This window comes from Syngnathus acus, chromosome 9 (assembly GCF_901709675.1).
Source record: "Syngnathus acus chromosome 9, fSynAcu1.2, whole genome shotgun sequence".
Classification (NCBI taxonomy): Eukaryota; Metazoa; Chordata; class Actinopteri; order Syngnathiformes; family Syngnathidae; genus Syngnathus; species Syngnathus acus.
In genome coordinates this window covers 17,541,313-17,558,685 of record NC_051094.1, presented here as the reverse complement: position 1 = coordinate 17,558,685, position 17,373 = coordinate 17,541,313, and the positions used below count along the sequence as shown (strand labels likewise).

Here is a 17,373-nt window from a genome sequence, read left to right as displayed (position 1 = left end):
GAATTCGACCAATTCGCTTCACGAACCGCCTTCTGGAACGGATTGTGGTCAAAAAACAAGGTTTGACTGTATTTTTGCTATTCTTGTTAAAATCACACTTACATGTGAACTGGAAATGACAATAATAACACAGTGAAAGCCAAATTAAGCAAATTGGCTATTTGAGAAGTGTGTCAAACTGGTAGCCCTTTGCCTTAATCAGTCCCCAGGAAGTAGCTCTCGGTTTAAGAAAGGTTGGTGACCCCTGCACTAGATATATCAAATAAATGTAATTTAAAGAACAATTTTAACGAACCATCCGTGACACTCTAAATCACAGGTGTCACACTCAAGGCCCGCGGGCCAGCTACGGCCCACCACATCATTTTATGTGGCCCACGAAGACATATTTGCATCAAATTCATGTCATTACTAAAATTGCAAATTGTCTTCACTTTTAAAAATCTTCTTTTTAAACTACCGTATTTTTCGGACTAAAAGTCGCTCCGGAATATAGGTCGCATAAGCCATAAAATGCACAATAACGTGAAAAAAACATATATAAGTCGCTCCGGAGTATAAATCGCATTTTGGGGGAAATTTATTCGACAAAACCCAACACCAAGAACAGACATGAACGAGCAACAACAGGCTAAACGATAGGTATGCTAACGTGAAATAAACACAAACGAAGAGCTGAGAACGGGCCTGACGTAACATTCAGTTATTCAAAAAACTATTACATAAATAACACGTTTATAAAACCTTCTGTGTCACTCCAATTCATTTAATCCATCGATCGTCCTTTGACAACAATGGGTGCGCGCCGCTGACGGCGCTTGCACTTCAAAATATTCCACAGGCCCATATAACGATATATAAATTATATATCAAATAACTATTATATAAGCAATATTATCAAACCATCTGTGTCACTCTAAATCATTAAATCCATCGATCAAATTCCTCGTCCTTTGTCAACAACGCCGCGCGTGCGCCCTGACGTCAGCCTCGTCATTATTCCACAGATCGAGTATAAACTATATTGTAGCGTTAACAAAGTACAAGGACCCAAGCACCGGTGTCGACTTCCAGGCGTGGCGGCGTGGACTTCCATCCCCAGAGGTGGCACTTCCAGCCACGGAGGTGGAAGAGAGCTCCATAGAATAGGACCGGGCGTGCGTAAAAGCCATGTCCGAGCCCCATCCACCGTCCCCGGACAGCCACCCGGCCGAGCACCGGCCCCCGACTTCCATCCACGGAGGTGAAAGAGAGCTCCGTAGAGTCGGACCGGGCGTGCGTAAAAGCCATGTCCGAGCCCCATCCATCGTCCCCGGACAGCCACCCGGCCGAGCGCCGGCCCCAGACTTCCATCCACAGAGGTTAAAGAGAGCTCCGTAGAGTAGGACGGGCGTGCTTAAAAGCCATAATAGTTTTTCAAACCTTCTGTGTCACTCCAAATCTTTAAATCCTTCAAACTCTTCGTCCTCCGTGTCACTTACAAACAAAGCCGCTAATGATGCCGGTAGTACGTGGGGCCCTTCGTCATCTTCGTCATCCCGTGATCAAGCTTTGTCCTTTTTGTAAACAACCGCCGCGCCACGCCGCGCTGCTGACGTCACTTGAAATTCAAATTACAGTAATCCCTTGCTACATCGCGGTTCATTTATCGCGGTTTCACTTTTTTTTTTTTTTTTTTAATTTTTGAAAAAATTCACATATAAGTTGCTCCTCAGTATAAGTCGCCCCCCCACCCAAACTATGAAAAAAAACGCGACTTATAGTCCGAAAATTACGGTATATGTTTTCACTAGTCTGATTTCTAAACGAATTATTTGTCAGTTTGTTTTGTAGCTTACATTGTATATAATATGAGGGTTTCATTCATTTATTTGGGTTGACAGTCATATTTGCCCTCCGCAGGAAACTATGACTACAATGCGGCCCGCGACAAAAAATTAGTTTGACACCCCTGCTCTAAATCATTAAATCTATCGGAATATTCATCCCGGCAATAAAAAAAAAAAAAATCACACAGCTATTGACGCCGGAACTACGTGCGCTGCTGACGTCAGACTAGATATATTAAATAAATGTAATATAAACAACAATTTTAACGAACCATTCGTGTCCCTCCAAATCATTAAATCCATCGGAATATTCATCCGCTGTGTCAAAAAACAAAACAAAACAAAACCTGTTGATTCCGGACCTACGTGCGCCGCTGATGTCAGCCTCGTCGTCAGTTGTGTCTCCAATTATTCCACAGATCTACGTATATAAATATATTGTAGCGTTACCAAAGTACCAGGCAAGACATGGGTTTGGTAACCGGCTCTTTATTTCACAAAACAAGAGCTCAACATATGAGCCAACACACGCAAGCGCCCTGGATCGCTCTTCCCGTCTCCCTCCCCCCTGCTGCCTTCACGGCCTCGCTAGACAATCAGAAACTACTGAAGTCTAACAACATACACGTTGCTACTCTAAATGAACTATGTCAAATAACTATAACAAAAATAACAAGTTTATCCAACCATTTGTGTCACTCCAAATCATTAAATCTCCTGACTCTGGAAGTCAGTGACTGGAACTCATTGTCAGTGAGGCTCCAATTATTCCACAGCCATAGTGCAGTTTAAAGTGAAAATAACATGTGAAGTGATCAACTATACTAGTGAGTAATGTGTTAATGATCAAGTAAAAATTTGTGAAAAATTTCACATAAGTCGCTCCTGAGTATAAGTCGCTCCCCACCCAAACTATGAAAAAAAAACGCGACTTATAGTCCGAAAAATATGGTACTTATTTTCCACCATAATTTGCAAATAAATTCTTTAAAAATCAGACAATGTGATTTTCTGGACTTTTTTTATTTTGTCTCTCATAGTTAAGTGTACCTATGATGAAAATTACAGGATCCGCTCATCTTTCTAGTGGAAGATCTTGCACAATTGGTGGCTGACTAAATATTTTTTAGCCCCACTGTACGTATGTACGTACGCGTGTACGGACTGACGGACGGGTGGACTGATGGATGGGCGGACTGACGGACAAGCGGGCGGGCGGATGCATGGACACACATGAAATGTTAAAACTCTGCGACAAACTTGAGCTGCATCTTTCATGCATGAAAATTTTAGATGTGTGTCATATGCACAGCAAAAACAATGCGACAGTAGCCATTTATGAATGCTTTGGCTTCTGTGATATCACATCTCCAGAAATGCCCGGAGATGAGAGGGTGCTAGATTCAAACAGCAGATGGCACATTCTGAATTGTACAAATTATTTAGTGATTAAAGTGCTGTATACCTATGATCTTATCACTTTTTAACAAGAGTTACTCATTGAATAGGGATTCAAGAGGTCTCAAGAACTTTTCAATGTTTGTTGCCTGACTTTTAACAAACCGAGGAAAGCAGTGAGACTCCTCCTCACCTGAATTAGCATATGGCAAATTTCTTCATGCCCTTCAGTTGCAGCAGCATGTAAGGGTGTTCGTTTGTTTTGGTTATCCATCAGACAGTTGGGATCCTTTCCATCAACTGCAATAGACAAGTTTGGTAGTTGACACGATGCATAATTGCACTAAAACATTACGTGAAGTCAGACAGCTTGTATCGCTCATAAGATGAAAAAAAGAAAACAATATTGAAGTTACCTAATAGATGAATGACCCTCTGGAGCTCTCCTTCTTCTGCAGAAATGTAGAGCTGTCCAGTCGGGTAATTTACTTTTGTTGATTTCAGGCTACAAAAACATGAAGCTCAATAAATTGTCTATGAACTGTCAAGTGCATGTTTCCAAAATACAGTAATCCCTCGTTTACCGCGGTTAATTGGTTCCACGCCCACCCGCGATAGGTGAAAATCCGTAAAGTAGAGAACGTACATTATAACAATATCCACACAAGGATTTTATGAACTTTTATTTCATTTTTAAACACTTTTATGTACTTTTATGTATTTTTAAACACTTTTGTAAACATTTAAAGTCAAATTGACTTTTAGAAATATTCTTATTCATTTAAATAAATAAGAAAATAAAGAAAATAAAAGAGTAAATATATTGTTACAATATATCCACACAAAACTTTGATTAACCTTTATTGTAGTTTTAAAAATGTTGTTGTTTATCAAACACTTTTTTTTTGCATTTTTAAACACTTGCAAAGATTTTAAAGTCAAGAAACATTCTTGTTTACTATTTAGTAAACACTTTTGTGAACATTTTAAAGACAAGCTGACTGTCAGAGACACTTATTTACTAACTACTTAAACACTTTTGTAAACATTTTCACTAAAATCTCAAAGTATAAAAAGCTTCCGTGATGAAACTCAGGTCTGATATGTTGAGACAGACAGTGCGGTAGGCTGAGCTAAATTGTAGTTAGAACTGCTAAGCCAATCAGCTGCAAGGATACAGCTCAACATGTTCCCATTGGCCATTGGTGTCATATGGTCAGACAAAGCCGCGCACTCCAAGCTCCAAGTAAGGCCCGATGTGTTGCCTGTCTTGTTGCCTGTCTTGTGTGCTTCATTCCTGCATATGACGATGTGAATGTGTGTGAGACATAAAAAAAAAAAAAAAATTGTTTTCGAAAAAATCCACGATAGAGCAAGGCCGCGATAGGTGAAGAGCGAAGTAGTGAGGGATTACTGTAATGAAATGCTGTATATCAAATGTAACCTTACTTTTCATCATCTAGTCCCATCAGTATACGCTCTAGTGATATGTTAGAACTTCTGCCTGCAGAAACACTGTAGCAATTGAACAAATCCAAAGAAAATTAGATCCTATTGCCTTCTTGATAGTTTTTTGATTAGATGATTAAAAAGAAAAAAATCTAATTTTACCTGCTGAAGTTCAGCTCTCTGCTTTTTTGTGGCTCGCAAGTCTTTTTAGCCCTGAGCATCTGTGTAGCAGGTCTTGGCAGAGGAGATGTAGGTGATGATTCCTTGTTTGACCTTTGAAGGGAGAATGAGGGCATTGTGACCTCTTTCGCCCGACTGGCATCCTCTCCACAGTGAGGACAAAACCTGCGATTCTTTAAAACGGAGGCACAATCTCTGTGAAAGCGGTGTGAAATGCTACCATGAGGCTGGCACTCCATGAAGGTACCCTATGGGAAAATCAGCACAGCAAATGAATAGGAATCTACAGTACCGCCAACAAAATATTCATTTTAATTTCTGTATGAAGTGGAACCTTCCGAACTGGAGCCTCACGATTTTTTTGCATCTACTTACGTACCAATTTTCGACTTCCGAACCGACGCCGCAGCCACCCACCCCACCCTCCTGTGCTCTTCCATTCCCTGTTTGTCTCGGCGTGTTAGCAATGTAAAAAACGAACAGAATATGTCTCCTAAGACTACTGATATGAAACTCTAAATCATAAAGTAGTATGGCGAATGCATGCGTATTGTTGAGCTTGCGAAGGAGTATGACCGGTGTTGTGCCAAAGTAGATACTCTCTGCTGCAGGAACACGCACGCATTGAGTCAAAGGCGGAGGTTGTTGCCGTGCGTCGGACAGTACCAGCTTGTTTTCGATAAAAACATCAACACACTTTTGTGTTTGTCAATTTCCATCTTTAGAAGCTAGGTTCCTTTACTTTTATTTAAATTTTTTAAGTTTTCACTTGCATTGTGTGTGAAGTGCGTTCAATGACCAGTCACACAGTCGGAAAACTCACTAATTGCGCCAAAAGGTAATGACGAGTATGTGAGCACAATGCAAGCGGGTCGTGGAAGCATACAATAATTTATTAGCCTGACTTGTTCTGTGTCTTGTCAGGGGTATTTTTAGCAAGTGTAGAACATTAAAACTGGTTCCCCCCTCCCCAAGCAAACCTCGGAGGTCAAGAATAAAGTGACATTTATTTTTTGTTATAAAGGTTTAAAAAAGCAAAAATAAAACTTTTGTTTTGGTTTTCTGTGTGTTTTACACAGAGTAATATGGCCAAAAGTGTGACTTTTGGGATAGTCCAGCACGCATTATTTGCTTTTACATTGATTCCTTAGGGCAGGCATGTCCAGAGTCCGGCCCGCGGGCCAAATCCAGCCTCCGGTCAGATTTCATACAGCCCGCAGCTTAAATAATGTATTATTTATGGCCCACCTGTACTGTCAAACCGAATTAAAAAAAATCATGAAACTTGAAACTGTAATTCCTCCTATTACCAAAAGGTGGCAGCACCACCCCTCTCCGCTCATTTCTGCCATGGCGACTGCAAAGAAAACGAGGAAAGTTGATATTGAGGGCTGTCGCTTTCAAGAGAAATGGGAATTACAATACTTCTTCACTGAAAATCAAGGCAATTGTGTTTGTCTAATTTGAAAAGAGACGGTTGTCTTGTTTAAGGATTTCGACCTAAAGAGACGCTCTCAGACTAAACATGCTAACACATACGACAAGCTAACAGGGAGTGACCGCGCTGATAAAGTGAAGTAGCTCCAAGCTGAACTGGCATCACAACAGCGATTCTTCACACGGGGCTGAGTCAAAAGTAAATATTACTAAAGCAAGCTACAAAGTGGCCATGTTAATACTGTTGATGTTATGAACCTGTAGACATGACACAAACTATTACTTTCTGAAAGATATTGTAAATGACAAGAGCAAAATTCACTTATTTTAAGTTTTAATAATAACAGACAACTTTTCATTGCTTATAACTCCTGTTTAAAATATTCATGAGGCAAAAATGATTTTAAACTCATGTAAATTTAAGGTATTTCATACAGTTTGTCCAATGTTATCTGACTCATCAGATATGAATGAAAGGCAGAATGTGTGTTTTTAGAGTTGTTCACATCTGCCTGAGTGGCTTATATTTGGTTATTTTGTCATTTGAAAAATAAAGACAATTGTGACAATGAAATGTGTTTTATAACAGTGTGTATTTGCATGAAAATGTTTGTAGTTAAAAAAAGTCCGAAAAAATTATTGGCCCCCGGGCCCCTTCACTTTATCAAATCTGGCCCTCCTTGCAAAACGTTTGGACACCCCTGCCTTAGGGAAACGTTGTTTCTATTTAAAAACGTTTCTACTTACAAACCCGATCGCAGAACCAGTTAAGTTTGTAAGCAGAGGTACCACTGTATTCAGTTTTCTTGCACTAAGATAGGAGAAAACTATAGTATATTTGTAACGCTTTGGATGCTCCTCACCACACTACAGAAGAGTCCACAGCCGGGGCAGCATTGGTGTTTAACCATGCTGGCCCTGTGATTCTCACACAAAACCAGCAAATGGACTAAATTGGAAGGCCTCATCTTTTCACGCTTCATCACATGTCTCTGACAACGATTCAGCTGAGGAGAGAAAACAAGATGCTGTTCATGATCAAAATTGTTAAAAGTTATAATACAATTGAATTTTAGCATAAAAATTGATTTTGAAAAATAAAGGTTACATTCACAGCCACCCACGCACCCTCATGTAGTGTTTTGTTATTTGACGATTGTGCTGTACTGTTGAGAATAACGAAAAAAACGACAAACATAAAGGCTTGCATGCATTCATTTGGCACAAGGAGACCTTCACCACTGGATACATGTGGTGAGGAAAGCCAACAAGCAGTATTTTTAATTTGGATTCCGGAGGAGCAGTGTGGTTTTTGTCCTGGCTGGCTCTACTTTCTCAGCAGTGTCCTCAAGGGTACATGAAAGTTTGCTCAACCAGTCTTCTTGTGTACTGTGGACTCCCTCTGAGAGTCGTGTGTGTGTGTGTGGGGGGGGGGGGGGGGGGGGGTTAGGGTTAAGGTTAGGGTGGGGGGTGGGGGGGTTATCCAGTTTCTGCAGACCTTGCTAATTATCTGACCATTTGAATCAGGTGTGTTGCAACAAGGAGACATGGAAAACATGCAAGACGCCGGCCTTCGAAGACCGGAGTTGCCTACCCGTGTTTTAAGGTCTAGTCTGTACAATGATTTCTAATGGGGAAATTGTGATCGCTTCCTTCCGTGACGTCATCAACCAAGACATGGAGTGGAGGGGTGTATGGCCCTATTCCTCATTAAAAGTGGGGATTTTAAAAGGTATTTGTTGTTTCATTATTTCTCCAAAATGAATGGGTAAAATAGAAAATGCTAACTTTTAGCATTTCACTGACAAAAAAAGAATACATACACCAGGCTTGTTAGTGAAAAATGAACCATCTTCGCTTTTGTGTCTCTTTAAGGATTCATAAATAAAATAATTAGAACATTTGTTGTAGGCAGTGTGGAAATGTCACTCCAAGTGTTTTGCTCATGTTGTGTTTTTACCATTCCGTCTATGCTCTCCACGGCCATACAGGTCTGATCCTGTTCAGACAATCTGCCTCCACAGGGAGGAGTCTCCATACGACAGCAGCACAATGGTAACTCCTCAGCCAGGTCTAAGTCTGTCACCTCAGCAAGGTCTGGTCAAAATACAAAGATATAGTTTACATCTATACAAAATTGTTTTTAGTATTGATGGAACACGAATGCAGTAAAATACTGAGCTCTGGCAGTTACAGTACCTGTTGAGTAAGGTAAAAGCAGCTCTTCCTGACTTTTCAGACCAAGACAGTCTAAATTCAGCTCTGTGTATTCAAAATTGTTTGCTTCCCCAGATTGGGCTTCAGTCAAAGATTCACGTCTCATACTTGAGGTGTCTCCTGATTTTGTAATCCCATCTTCTCCAAAATGGCTCATCTGCACAGCGCCGTACTAATAATACAAAAACAAAAATGTGTGTTGATAAGCATATGGGGGCTGGATTTAATTTCCATCCACCAATATTCAATAAGCAACGCTTATTCTATTCAGCGTCACAGGTAACTGGAGCCAATCTCATCTGACATTGGGCAAAAGGCAAGATAACATCCTTTACTGGCCACCGGCCAACCGATCACAGGGCACAAATAGACAACCATTCATGGTCACATTTACACAATTATTGAAGGGAACTAAACAGACGCTGCCTACACTGAAGTCCAGCAAGTGAACCCCTACACCGGTGCCAATGACATGAAGTATTCATGTTTAATGTATTCATAACGACTGTCCAGGTCTCTGATGATGTAAAGTTTGACTTGCCTTACATCCATACGAGCAGTGTTACTTCAGTTCCCACTCAGTGACTGTATGAAACTGAGGTGTAAATGGCTGTTTGTCTCTATGCTGTATGTGCCCTGTGACTGACTGCCGAGCAGTCCCGATGTCAACTGGGACCTCATGTGCCTAGCAGTTAAGTCTCTCAATTTGTGAAAGAAACAGCTAAACCTGGTTATGTCAAGTTACTTTCTATCTAGTTCATCAGAATTCAGAAATAAGAATATAATTATAAAAGTGTTGAAACAACACAGGGATGCGTAGAGGTTTTATAAATCAAGCTGGCCTGTGGAGAAATTGTGGCGTTTGACCGATTGCTATGCAAAACATTCTAGGTAACACAATGTTGTGTAGCTTTGATCTTGTAAACAAAATTTGAGAAGAAGAATCTTTTTAGGACACAAAAAGCCTTCAAACTATTTTTCAATGTACACAAACTTACATTTTTCAGGTGTTTCAAAGGCTTTGCTTTCTTTTTAGAGACAAAGTTGTAGAGTCCCATCTTCCTTTTCTTCTTCTTCATAGCTTTGAAGAAAAAAATCATAAATGTAAGCAGCCATTGGAAAAAACAGTGGTGATTTATTACCCGAAATGTTCAGTCAGCTACTATGACTGCAGAAACGCTGTGATGGACTCAGGTGCCCAGCTCGGTAGTGTGTAAAAGTGCAAGTTAAAAACAATGGCTAATAAGACATGATATGACATATGTAATATGATGTATATGATATCATACAATACATGATATGATATATATGATGACATAGAACAATATTAAGTACTACTGATTAACCAGAGAACATTGGATGAAACAAAACCTGAGTGAGGTTTAGCGGAGATGACGACAGCTCTCTTTTCATCTTTAACACAAATCTCTGTGACCTCAGGTGACACTGAAGTGTCCATGTCTGTCAAGACCAAATTGGTTCTCTTCCCAGCAGACTTCTGACAGAAGACAGCAATGAACATACATTAATGCATATAACAATTTCCCAAAAAAAACTAGGTCAAATTTCACCCAGTTAAAAGATCAAACTCAAAAGATCAAGGAAGAAGCACCAAGATGAAAAAAGTGAAAAACAAGTCGAGTGCCCCTAATGCCGACGTCAGACTGCTCAGATGTAGCACGATAATGAGCCTACAGACATGTCGCAGACAAACAAAGCTTGTCGTGGCCGATTTTCAGTTGTCTTGACGTGTGAAAGCCCGTGTGACAATTACTGCTCAATTACTTTGTTAATTGTGGTAACGCTGTTATCGTTACTAACAGTGGAATGTGGCACATTATTATGATGCTTGGGACGCGTCGACAAGCAACACTAAAACCCTTCTGGGTTTCCACGGACTAACTTTTGATTTACGACGCCTCGCGTCAGCCAATCAGCTTCGGGAATGTATTCTGCGCCACGGTGGGCCAAAAACATAAACAAAACAATGATCATTGTCGCCGTCCGTGCTCATCCCTCGCTGTACTCTTCTTTGTACTTATACCTGGATAAAAATAAACGGGAGCAGGCTTGGGGGACTTTGAATGAGGAGTATGTTTTTATGTTTTTCTATGTTTGATTTTCAGCCGTTCGACTGTACGAAGACGCAACATTGTTTACATTACCATATAGTGAATTGTTGGCCACTACGTGCTGTAACTTTTTTTTTTTCTCATTAGAGGAGTTTTGCCGTAAAAAATGTTTAAAAGTGTGCGGTGTGCGCGTTCGGCTGATGTGAACAATTATCTGGAAGTTGTGTAACAATTGATTATTTTATGCTTATTTTACATTGTTCAATAAATATTAAGTTAAATGAAGGTCTATGTTGTTCTACTCTATGCAACTGTATTGACATGCTATAAAATCTGAATTATTTTACATAATCAAACCTAATGCAATAATTACTTTCCCTATTAACTAGTTACATTTGTGAAGGAGTAATTGAATTACTTTTTTGAAAGATAACTAGTAACTAACTAATTACATTTTGGAAGTAATTTGCCCAACACTGTTTACTGGTGGTTCTCTCTATCACACAGAAGCATAGACAACCTTAGCCTAAAAATATGGCATTACATTTTCCTTAGGTATAACATGGGGCCAGCGTTTGACAGTGAGATAAGTTAGAAAAACAATGTGTTTCAAGGATGTATTGTATTCTATTATATTTATTATTTATTCTTAGTTCACTCTCTTGCACGTGAAAATACACTTTGTGACAGATCATCTGCTCTCGCATATCCCAGGAATTCTGAACCATAATATCTTGAAGTCATACAGTCATACTCTAAAACCCGAATGTGTATGTACATCTGTTTTTTCTTTGAACACGTATTGAAACTTTCACCGAACATGAGGATGAACAGTCCGGCTTTATTGACACTCGTAACTAGCTTCTTCTTGGAGTATGGCGCTAAACCAAACTTGATTGCGTAGGTCTTGTCCTTGCCGCACGCAAAAAAAAAGCTTTTTGTTATTTCTGAGTCATTAAACATATTGCGGAAGCGCTCTCCTTGCCCTCAATGGAGGTGCATGAGTGGTGTTTGGTCGCTGTGTGCAAGCACCACAGCACCTGATATTTCAAAGTCAAAGTCTGCTTTATTGTCAATTTCTTCACATGCCAAGACACACAAAGAGATCGAAATTACGTTCCCACTATCCCACGGTGACAAGACATAGTACACAATATACATACAAGCAAACACAAAAAATAAAAACAAGAAGGCACAAACAATGAATAAATAAGAGTGATGAATAAATAATAAATAAACAAATAACATAATAAATAAGAGGAGCAAAAATGGAGCAAGTGTGCATACAGCAGACAGTCAGAAGATCGCACAAAAGTACAGGCCGCTACGCAGAAGGGGGGAGAGAGTTCAGGATCCTAACAGCCTGGAGTATGAAGCTGTTGGTGAGTCTGGTGGTGTCATTCAGTGTTTGAAGTACTACCTCCTGGCGGTCAGCAGGGATGAAATGGAACAAAAGTCACGTATACAACAGTTCTATGAATCCTGAATGACCGCCAGGACGGCTTGTCACTCGGAATCCTTGTGTTCACATGACAAGGTTCCATAAAAAACGAGCCTCTGGTGACACCGGACTTTATACTAGTCAACGGTCATCCAGGGGTCACAGGTGACTAATTTAGTATGCAAACTCGGACTGCGCATGCGCGAAGGAGTCAATCAGTGCTCTAAGCACCGACTCCAGGTGGTCATTCGGGATTCATAGAATCATAGCTTTTTTCTAAGAAGCGGTAGCCACCATCTAACCATCTAAAAGATGCTAACCACCATTATACTCAAAGAAAAAGAACATGGTCAGATGTGTAACAACAGCCAATCAAAGACAACGTTCTGTTTCGAGTTGCAAGTAAACGGCAAAAATTAACAAAGTTGTAAATAGCATGAGAAAACATGAAGATAAAGCAGACCTGAGGGAATCGAAACAGATGTCAGCCATGACATAACATCCCCGGACTCCATTGAGGTTGTGGGTGAGAGGAGGATGTTGATTAAGCTTAAATCCATCATGGACAACACCTCTCACCCCCTCCATGAGATTGTGCGGTCCCTCTCACCCCCTCCATGAGATTGTGCGGTCCCTGAGCAGCTCCTTTAGCGGCACACTTTTGCACCCTCGGTGGAGGAAGGAACGGTTCCGCAGGTCCTTCATTCCCTCTACTGTCAGACTTTACAACATGCATGTGTTTCGTCTCTGCTAGCAGCACTTGTGTTTGTCCTTGTCTGTTATTTACCCTTTTTTGTAATTCTGGCACTTGTTTTTATTTGCACTCGTATTGTTCTTGCACTCATTATGCGCTGCTGGGACAAGTGAATTTCCTCGCTGTGGGATGAATAAAGTTCTATCATCATCATCATCAAAGGTGGGTGACGCTATTGTTGGGAAGAAAAGTCACTCAACTGTGTGGCGTGCGTCTGTTTGGATATCGAAAAGGTGACGCAGACCATGAAAATTTTGACTGTCTGCCATAGTCTCCACAATACGCTTAAGCACGTCTGAAATAAAGTTTACATTATTTAAAAAAAAAGAAAAATTCATTTTCCCCTAAGGAAGCCATTTGTGTATTCTGGGTCCTGCATCCCTGCAAAAGCGCTTTATATTATGGAATATAAATTACGTCTCATGTTATTTAACATTTGTCTACCTTTGCTTTACTGCCAAGTATTTATGTATGTACTATATTTATATTTGCATCTTATTTATTTTGCTTTGTTATTTACTTCGTATGTTAATAAAATGTCAAAGTAATTTCTAGTTTCTTCAGTTTTAAAAATAATTTAAAATATATAAATAATATGCATATATAAATAATTAAAAAATAGTGATAATAATCGAGATCGAAAGATATGGAAAAACTAAATCATGATGAAAGTTTTTGCCATATTTCCCAGCCTTCCCGTAAGGACAGAGGTTTGAAAGTCGCTTATCGGTTATCAGAACTTTTTTCTGCCAAATATTGGAATCTGCATCGGCCTAAAAAATATCTATATGGTCTCGAGAGCACAGTTTAGCTAAGTCTATTGCGAAGCATTTTATCAGTGTGATAGTACCAGGATGTCTTTTCACTTTGCATGTCAATAATATTAAATTCACTCACGCAAGTGTTTATTTATCGAACATTGCACAACCCTGTCCTTAGGACTCAGTCGGTTGAAATGATCATGGGGCACAAAAGGCAAGGTCAGATCAATTCATCAGATATTTGTGAAAATTGGAATTCTGCTACACTTTCTTCAAAAGCACATTTGTAGGTTCTTACCTCATCTCCACGTGTTCTTGTATGCGTATTTTCAAATGACGGATGTTTTGTATTGGATGTGTGGGCGTCTGAAGTTCCGACGGATGCTGCAAGATGCACATCCGTCGGAAGTTGAGTCGTGACTTGTCCAGTTGTGCTAAGTAACAGGCTGCCGGAATATCCAAACCTTCTTAGAGGGGAGCCAGCAGGCCGTGTGCTGACTCTGTGGAACGGAGTTGCTTTTAGTCTTGACCTGCCATCATGCTCGACACTGGTTCCCATGCCTGTCCCTAAATCATTGAAGGGTCCCCCGTCTGGCCGAGGACCCTCTGCTGCTCCATTACGGTCCATGAGTGTTCTGAAGAAACTCAACTGCTGTTCAAATAAATATTAATCTACTATGTTACTATAACTACACAAACATTTGCAGCAGGGTGTTCAGCAAATGGGCGGACTCTGAACTGACTTTTTACATTCCTCATGAACTGAACTGTATGGAAAGTTGGACAGCGCGTCTCCCTAACTAGCTAACAAGCGTAACCCTGAAGTATTCTCACCGGTCTGTGGAGGTTGTGGTATGGCGGGTAACGGTTATGATTTGGTTGCGATATTCCCCGATGTCTTCCAAAATTATCCTAAACAGATCTTGTTCAACAGCGTTTGTAGTTAACTTTTTCATACATGCGCAGTTCTGTGATATGTTTCTTCTTCTTCTTCTTGTGTAGTTTATTTGGTAGTTGTCAAACCACCGTTTAGGTCCATTACTGCCATCCATTGGACTGGAGAGTGAAACAGTAAAGTCGGGCAGCAAATTAACATGTAAATACTCATATCGTTCTCATTCACCCTGTTTCCTTGATAAATAACACATTCACTGTTTCTGAATTTTGGTCATTGTCCCAAGAAAATCTTTTTTTACCTAAACTTATTCCCTAAATGTATATTGAGGCAGAAGTCAGAAACATAACTTTAATCTCTCGCTGACTGCCAACAAGTGAGTGAAGATTTGGTGAAGAAGGGAACAAAGACAATACTACGCAGCAAAGAATACAAAGTATAAACATGCTTAATAGATAATTCACTCAGAATTGTGGTTATTGTTTCATTCCCAAGAAAAGCAAGTTTATTTTCCTTTTGCACCTATGTTAAATTGTTAATGTAGTACGATGTCAATGGACTTGTCTCTTTTTTATCATAAGCTCTGCATTCCATCAGCACATCCCAACTGCCATAAGGGTGTTTTCTATTTTATAAAATATGCAGTTCAATGTACAGGACTGTCTCAGAAAATTTGAATATTGTGATAAAGTTCTTTATTTTCTGTAATGCAATTGAAAAAACAAAAATGTCATACATTCTGGATTCATTACAAATCAACTGAAATATTGCAAGCCTTTTATTATTTTAATATTGCTGATTATGGCATACAGCTTAAGAAAATTCAAATATCCTATCTCAAAATATTAGAATATCGTGAAAAAGTATACTAGTAGGGTATTCAACTAATCACTTGAATCGTCTAATTAACTCGAAACACCTGCAAGGGTTTCCTGAGCCTTGAAAAACACTCAGCTTGGTTCAGTAAACTAAATCACAAGTATGGGGAAGACTGCTCATCTGACTGCTGTCCAGAGGACCATCATTGACACCCTCCATCAGGAGGATAAGACACAAAAAGACATTTCTCAAAGAGCAAGCTGTTCACAGAGTGCAGTTTCAAAGCACATCCACAAAAAGTCTGTTGGAAGGGGGAAATGTGGCAGGAAACGCTGCACAACCGCAGCCTTAACAGCATTGTGAAGAAGAGTCGCTTCCAGAATTTGGGGAAGCTTCAAAGACAGTGGATTGAAGCTGGAGTCCAGGTATCAAAAGCCACTGTTCACAGACTTGTCCGGGAAATGGGCTACAATAGCCGTATTCCCATGGTCAAGCCACTTCTGAACTCAAGACAATGGAAGAAGCGTCTGACTTGGGCTATGGAAAAGAAGCACTGGACAGTTGCAGAGTGGTCCAAAGTCCTCTTTTCAGACGAAAGCAAGTTTTGTATTTCATTTGGAAGTCAAGGCGCCAGAATCTGGAGAAAGGCTGGAGAGGAGCAAAATCCAAGTTGCTTGAAATCCAGTGTGAAGTTCCCACAGTCAGCGATGGTTTGGGGAGCCATGTCAGCTGCTGGTGTTGGTCCACTGTGTTTCCAGTCCAGAGTAAATGCAGCTGTGTACCAAGAGACTTTAGAAAACTACATGCTTCCGTCTGCTGAAAAGCTGTATGGAGATGATGATTTCATTTTCCAGCATGATCTGGCACCTGCCCACAGTGCCAAAACCACCAGTAAATGGCGTACTGACCATGGCATTACTGTCCTCGATTGGCCTGCCAATTGCCCTGACCTGAACCCCATAGAGAATTGTTGGGGTATTGTGAAGAAGAAGCTGAAAGACACCAGACCCAACAATGCAAATGAGCTAAAGGGCGCTATTGAAGCATCCTGGGCATCCATAACACCTCAGCAATGCCACAGGCTGATTGCCTCCATGGCACGCCGCATTGATGCAGTAATCCGTGCAAAAGGATTCCCAACCAAGTACTGAGTGCATTAATGGACATTTTCAAATGTTTGATTTTGTTTTGCTGTTATAAATCTTTTTTTTTTAACTTGGTCTGAGGAAATATTCTAATTTTTTGAGATAGGATTTTGGAGTTTTCTTAAACTGTAAGCCATAATCAGCAATATTAAAAGAATAAAAGGCTTGCAATATTTCAGTTGATTTGTAATGAATCCAGAATGTATGACAATTTTTGTTTTTTTAATTGCATTACAGAAAATAAAGAACTTTATCACAATATTCTAATTTTCTGAGACAGTCCTGTAGTTTGCCTGCTCCAAAGAGAAGTGACAAAAGATTATTTTCAATTCACACCCTTCCAATGGTGTAATGTTTCAGGGGTCACTAACTCCGATCCTCAAGGGCCCCCTACCCAGCCTGTTACAGATGCATCTCCACTGCAATACACCTAAACACGTCGCATTTTGATGATGCTCGAGCCATGCGACTGTTTGTGGCCAAGGTTGCCAAATCCTTTTTCTCCCGTCAAATTAAGCCTTGTTTACATGTGTGTTTAGTGGGGTTTTCTCTTGAAAGCCAAGAGAAAACCTGGCATTCTCAAACAAAAGTGAACTCGTGTTCAAAAAAAGCTCATTGGCCCCAGAATGAGCGCACTCACAAAAACGTTCATGAAGCAAAAATGCGCTACGTTCAGTTCACGTTCGTGCAAGTTATGAACGAGTTTGTAGTGTCTTTATAAATGAGTAGGTTTAGGACTTGTATTTCAGACCAACTTTATTGTGCCGTATATCGAACCGAGACCAGCGCACAGATTCTGACTTCATGAGACACTGGGCCAGTTTGTCTTACCACCTGTCCAGGAATCCACAACCTCCACCCGTTTTACGAAGATAGACAGTATCATCCACAGTAAAGGAACGGTCCACAGCTGTGCAGAGGCAGTCCTGGCTACTTTTGCTCCCTGGGCGAACCATCCATCGCCCCCCCCCCCCCC

At 40.3% G+C, this 17,373-nt stretch overlaps 1 protein-coding gene across 12 annotated transcripts in view; it reads right to left on the bottom strand.

Annotated features, from left to right (window-relative positions):
* ehmt1a (euchromatic histone-lysine N-methyltransferase 1a) overlaps positions 1-14,536 on the bottom strand; it is a 56,683-nt gene extending 42,147 nt beyond the window's left edge. For 3 of the 12 annotated variants that reach the window (XM_037259449.1, XM_037259452.1, XM_037259454.1), the window contains exons 1-11: positions 14,373-14,536; positions 13,837-14,038; positions 9,882-10,008; positions 9,509-9,591; positions 8,493-8,682; positions 8,254-8,390; positions 7,157-7,300; positions 4,839-5,104; positions 4,677-4,742; positions 3,644-3,732; positions 3,421-3,527 (exon numbers count right to left, since the gene is read on the bottom strand). In XM_037259449.1, the coding sequence (XP_037115344.1) occupies positions 3,421-3,527; positions 3,644-3,732; positions 4,677-4,742; positions 4,839-5,104; positions 7,157-7,300; positions 8,254-8,390; positions 8,493-8,682; positions 9,509-9,591; positions 9,882-10,008; positions 13,837-14,038; positions 14,373-14,494 (1,533 nt within the window). In that variant the 5' untranslated portion in view covers positions 14,495-14,536. Of the gene's footprint in view, positions 1-3,420; positions 3,528-3,643; positions 3,733-4,676; positions 4,743-4,838; positions 5,105-7,156; positions 7,301-8,253; positions 8,391-8,492; positions 8,683-9,508; positions 9,592-9,652; positions 9,674-9,881; positions 10,009-13,836 lie in introns of those variants that run through there. The other 9 variants (XM_037259450.1, XM_037259455.1, XM_037259451.1 and 6 more) reach the window with 9 other exon arrangements.
* Positions 14,537-17,373: the final 2,837 nt, after the last annotated feature.